The 6,114-nt window shown below is 38.5% G+C and overlaps 1 protein-coding gene across 3 annotated transcripts in view; it reads right to left on the reverse strand.

Moving 5' to 3' along the window:
* Window positions 1-999: 999 nt before the first annotated feature.
* The window catches only part of unc5db (unc-5 netrin receptor Db), a 263,236-nt gene continuing 258,121 nt past the window's right edge, over window positions 1,000-6,114 (reverse strand). For all 3 annotated transcript variants that reach the window (XM_020599199.1, XM_020599197.1, XM_020599196.1), the window contains one exon: window positions 1,000-5,600. In XM_020599199.1, coding sequence (XP_020454855.1) covers window positions 5,339-5,600 — 262 coding nt within the window. In that variant the 3' untranslated portion in view covers window positions 1,000-5,338. The remainder of the gene's footprint in view (window positions 5,601-6,114) is intronic.

Below are 6,114 nucleotides of genomic sequence, written 5' to 3' on the forward strand. Positions count from 1 at the left end.
GTTCTGTTTTAGCTCCTGCCCCCCCTCCCTAAAAGCCCAGTCTGTTCTGATTGGTCAGCTTCTACAGCCCTGAACAGGAGTCACCTACCAACTCTGAGCCATGTTTCTGGACAGCTTGGGTTTTCAGCGTTAGCTCTGCTAACATCACTGGCCACGGTTATCTGCAAATCTGAAGTAAATTTCACCATAATAACAGCTTCTAGACCAAAATCTAAACAACCACAGGTGTTCAAGCCAGAGCCTGCTCCAAAATCAATGGTTCCTATCAACCTGCCAATGGTTTTTTTGAGCTAAAATGTTTGATATCAATGCTTAAATTCTTTCTATATTCACCAACAATATCCAGAGCAAAAATCTACTATTGTCATGCCACTCTTGTTGTTACACCTGGGCAATGCTGTCTAACAGAGAAACCAGTGACATGATGTATACATGAAGCTCATTGCTATTATAATGATGTTACCACCATCCTGCCATCTATTATCAGGACATTTTTTCTCTTTCTTTTTTTGCTACCAAAGATTAGCTTGAGGTAGCTATTTTGGCAAAATACGTGATGCAGATGCTACAGTTATCACTGAGAGTTTCAGGCTCAGGCCCAGCCTTTAAAGCCAGACACCGTGACTGAGGATTCTAGTGGGACTAATGGGCTTCAGCTGTCATGTAAATAACTGTGTTTGTGCTGATAATAAAGAGCAGTACTGTGGGGTCATGCAGTGTATAGGGCACACTGTTGTGCCCAAAAGGCAAATTCTGTCTCCAGCTCCCTTCTTCATTCAGCCTACATTACAATATTATTGGCACTCCTCAAATCCTTATTGCACTGGCCTTGATGTTTCTTTGTGTGCGTAATTCTACATGATATATTAATTATATATTATATACATATATTAATCCATTTCATGTGTATTAGGAGATGGGAAATTTATTTATGGATAGTTTCACTGTATGATGCCAAATAACTAGTGTTTAGACAAGCTGAGATCTTTCAACTGTACATTTATTTCCAAAAGGCTGCATATACATTTGCAAATTCTACTGTACAGAAAACATCCAAAATGTCCATAATTATAGGTACAATATACCACAAAGCTGCCCTGGCATTACCAAACATAGATGTTCAGCACTAGAAAAGCTCTGTAGCCTATTCAATAATATTATCTTAAATACTTTTTTTGAATTAATACCTTTAAATGTATGTCAGCATGATTAATTGTTCTTTTTTTCATCCCCATCTGTAATTTACAACATTCACCATTTACAGTAGTTAAACAAGGCACAAGAATAGTGATATGAAGCCAAAGGCCATGCGTGAAGCAAAAAAGAGTGTGAGACCGACCAGCTCAGGTGATGCAACAGAAAATTTATCTCTTCAAACAAGGTCAGTCTTACACTAAAGCATTATACATAGTGAGAATTTTATCTGTGTATGTGTGTCTGAGCTCACTGAAAAAAAAAAACAACAACTAAAAACTGAATTTTAACATGTTTATGAGATACAGTACACATAGCTGAAATACATCCAGATAGAAGGTGAATGTTGAGTTTGATGGGGTGTACCGCGCAGACAGGATGCTCTCAATGCAACATAGGCCACCGCTAATCGTTACAAAAGCACACATTTCCATTTTTGATGCTCTTTGCTTGCATGAATGAAAAGGAAAATCAAGTTAGTCACAGTTAAGGAAAGAGTTATATTGGGAAAAAATAAAAGATTACCTGTCACATACCTTACTTACCATCTTAAATTACATAAAAGATAAATATAATTTGATTAGAAATGCATAGAGACAATGTAGAGAAATGAAACTGGTCCTTTATCATGGCAGGATGAAACCATTCACATACAGTATCGGGTCAGAAATACTCAGTGGTTAATTGAAAGTCACCCTATGATTCCTGAAAAACCAGGACATATTCAAAATACATTTAGCTCTCTCATCATAAAAATAGCCAAATGAATTAGAATAAAAATGTTGAATCGGATTTGTAGACAAGAGAGGACAACTATGGCATGCATTTTTTAGCTGACAGCAACGATTAGGCTATAGGTATGAATATGGATTATATAAGTCAGCTATGGTTGGAGGTTCATTACTAATTCCATGTAAGAAGAAGAAATGGTCTCTGACTTTACTACAGTCCCCAGTACTGTGCCAAAAACATTCTAAATTTCCTTCAAAACATGTTTTAACTGGCTGCTTTTGACCATCTGAGGGCATTTAGTTGTTCACCCATCTACAAGTCACACTGAATCTACAGTAAGTATATTGTAATCTGGTGCTCAGAGTCATTAAAAAGCCTACCTTAATCACCTCCATGAGCTGCTGCAACTGTTGACAAGAAATCCAAACTACAATAACTAACTGGTATTGTTAAAACAGCTGCATACATTTTCACCACATGCAGTATCTTTGTCTCACGTCTCTCCCTCCGTGCTTCCTTACAGTTTGAAACCCTCCAGCAGTGACCAGTGTGGTTTGTGGAAACAATGGATTTTACTCCAGGCAAACATGTTGCTATCCACGGCAGAAAGCAGGCACCTGTTAAGTCACCTCTAACATTTGTAAATTGTTTGATATGTAACCAAATCATGAAGTAACATCTGAGTGCCAAGCTGGGGCTAAATGGGGCTGACTTCTATGTAGCAAACACAGACAAAATACAGATGTGGGATTCAGTGTTTGGGTTTTAAAAAACAAAATATCCAGCTTTTCCCTTTCTAGAAGTGAACAAGTATACCCTGCCTTTCATAGAATATGAAAACTACTAACAGCGTGTTCTATGGATTATGAGGAATAATTGTAATATTTCAAAACCATGAGCATCACAAATCTATTCCATTCACCTACAATAGATACCAACATTTCAGAGGCAAATATATCAAAACCGGGGAGAAAAACAACACTATGGCTAAATGTGACTATATAGGAAGTGAGAAAATATGTTTTTGGATAATTTAGCTGACCGTATTTTCCCCAGCATACATCTCTCTGGCAGAGGGAAGGCAGAGACCCATTGTGATGTGAGGTATGTACAAACTCTCTGAAGATTGGAGGCTGGATGCTTTTTTTTCTGAATAAACGTCATGTCAAAAGAATTAATGAAATGTATATAATGTGTATTAAAACTGGTACAGACATATGTTGCAGTTTAATCAGTTTTTGGTTACACAAATTTGACCCTGAGTGACAACGGGTGCCCTCCAAACACTGGCTAAAGATCTAAGTACATTGGGTAGAATAACAAAATCAGGAAGTGTCTTAAGGTTAAAATTTTGTCTTTCTTAAACTACACTACCAGCCAGAATCTGAGCACACCTTCCCACTGAAATGTTGGCAAAGGTGTGTCCAAGGCTTTGACTGGTAGTGTATAACACTTAATTCATTCTAATGCAATGCAGAACAGTACTAAAGGTTTTACGGGTCCCTGGGCACATTAAAAATACAGATGTAAAAATGACCACAAGGACTCAAATCAACTACAAGCAGATGCAAAACAACCACAAAGAATCACAAAATACTACAGAGACATTCAAAATAACCACAGAGACAAAATGACTCCATGACCTCCACTGAAAGGGACACAAAATAACTATAAACAACACAGTGGTGGCAGGTTTTTCCATGTGTGGAGTCGTTTTGTGTCTCTTTGTATTGCGTGTTTTCATTTTTCTTACTCTTTGTAGTTGTTTTGCATCTACAGTATTTGTAGTTGATTTGAGTCTTTGTAGTCATTTTGCATCTCTGGTCATTCTTTACCTTTTTGTCATCATTTGTGTGTCTTCTCAGTGTTTTTTCTGACTGTGTGTGGTTGTTATGTGTCTCTTTGCATTTATTTGTAGTAATTTCATGTGTCTTTATACAATTATTTGTGACTGTGTGGTTGTTTTGAGTCTTTTTGTTCATTTAACATCTTTTTGCCTACTTCTTGTCAGTTTGCATGTCTTTGTAGGAGTATTGTGCCTCTGTGGTTGTTTTGTGTCTTTTTAAAGTAATTTAATTGATTTTCAAGCATGAAGTGTTAATATTCACTTCAATAAAGGCTCTGACCCCGGGGCCACCTAAACCCTTGGGCCCCTAGGTGTCTGCCTGAAAGGTCCATTCAACAATCCATCCACGCCCATACCCAGGACATAATTTCCAATATCATTCTCTCAGTATGATGTGGGTTTAGTGTGTAAACAGCTGTATGATTGTGTGTTGTTTTTCTGAGATGGACACCATAAATATTCATCTTCTGTTTGTTTGTTTGTTTGTTTTACAACATGAAAACCCAGCTCATTTGTGCATGAGCTTTGTAGCCATGAAACATTAACATGTGTGTGTTGGAGGTGAACGATGGCGGTGGTGGTGCGGACAGCCGGGTGTGTCAAGGCCTGATATGAGGTCTATGTGACAGGAGTTAATGGTGGGAACGACTTGATAAGACGCAGTCTTTCGCTCCCTGCAGTGCCATGAAATGATGTTGTACAGCTTCCTTCCTCGCTATCTCTTGGTGGAGGAAACTGTAATAAACTGTAATGCCACAGTTTGAAATCTCACTCTTCCACATTCACCACAACCACATGCACATGTGGGAAGTCGCCCCCTGACTGTGCTGTCCTTCAAGTTCACACTGGGGCTGGTATTATGTTTTTTAAATTATCTGTTGTATAAATTATCATATAACACTGGTTGTCTATCAGAAGCACCAAACTTCCTATGGACTAAGTTTTTTGGGTTTTTCTAAGACATGAAAATGGGTAAATTTCAAGATACTTGGCTGTAAAAGTCCACAAGCACAACATTTAAGCAATCAGCAGCTTCCTTTTAAAAATATATTAGATGTCAAAAAAAGTTGCTTTTAAGTCCTCATTCACTCTTTGACACAGAAATATGGTTTGGAAAAGAAAAAAAAACATTTTATCAACTACTGGGTAACTCTGAAATGACACCACAGCTGTATCAGCTTATTTGCATTTAAGAACTTGTATGCAAATATGTCTAGCTGCTGTGTGGGGGGGAAGCGGCAGGGACATCCCAGGGGGAAAAGGAGCTCCTGTCTCTTCTAGAAATGAATACACCTTCAATTAAGGAACAATAAATTAAAAATTAACCTTAAATTTGGGTAGGAAGGCAGAAAAAGATTCTCAAAAGACGGGTAAATCCACAGCAGGCACCGGCTCGGCTCAAACTGCTGTGATTGGACGGTGTGTTGGCTGCTTGCACCATTTAGTCACTGACAACTTCATGACCTTCTGCCACAGTGTATTGTCCATCACTGCATCTGGTCAAACACAGATATATGTTAGTCACTGTGTTAGTCAGTTTTCTGTCCCTCTGTCGTCTCTTCTCTCTCAGCCTGTATATTCAGGAGCAGAGTCCTCTGTCTTCGGGCTCGTTCGTTGGCCTGTTCCGCACAGACTGCCTGCTTGTATGTGATTGAAGTCAGGCTCTGGCTCATCCTGGTCCTTGGGGGAGCTTTTGGAGTGGATTTTGCCAATCTCCTCTAGAGCACTGGCTAGAGAGTCAAGGTCAGCAGTGTCCTGGTGGCGAGCCTCCCACAGGCTCAGTATGACTGCTGATGGACTCCGCTGCTTCGCAAAATAACCCAGGTTTCTGTAGGGGAGCACATGGACTTGGATTAATGAACAATGTGGCTAGAGGTCACTTTCAGGGACAAAAAACAGGTTTAATTTGGTTTAATATTTTCTTCAGATATGGACTGTGACTTCCTGATTATGTATGTATTTATCTTATACAAGACATGACTCAAACTGAGTGTGCAATTGATTGTTTTAATTTCCTTTGAGAGAGTACTGAGCGTGAGGCTGAAGCACAAAAAACAAGGACAGTTGTTCTACAAGTGCAACTTGAACGATAAGGTTTGTGTAATTCTCTATTGTTGTTTTTGTCTTTAAGAATTCCTACGGTGTGTTACATTACTTTAGAAAGGATCAAGTTAAATGCAAATAATCTTTGCAATATAGATGCATAAAATGTAATTACGGTTTGAAGATCCCAAAGTTTGCTTTTTAGAAGTTCCTAGATGTTATGTAAAGGGTCCAAAGACTCCTCACATACTGGTTCCATTGTTCTGTGCACATTTGAAAACTATTTACTAAATTTATAT

This window comes from Monopterus albus, unplaced genomic scaffold (genome assembly GCF_001952655.1).
Source record: "Monopterus albus unplaced genomic scaffold, M_albus_1.0 scaffold40.1, whole genome shotgun sequence".
Lineage (NCBI taxonomy): Eukaryota > Metazoa > Chordata > Actinopteri > Synbranchiformes > Synbranchidae > Monopterus > Monopterus albus.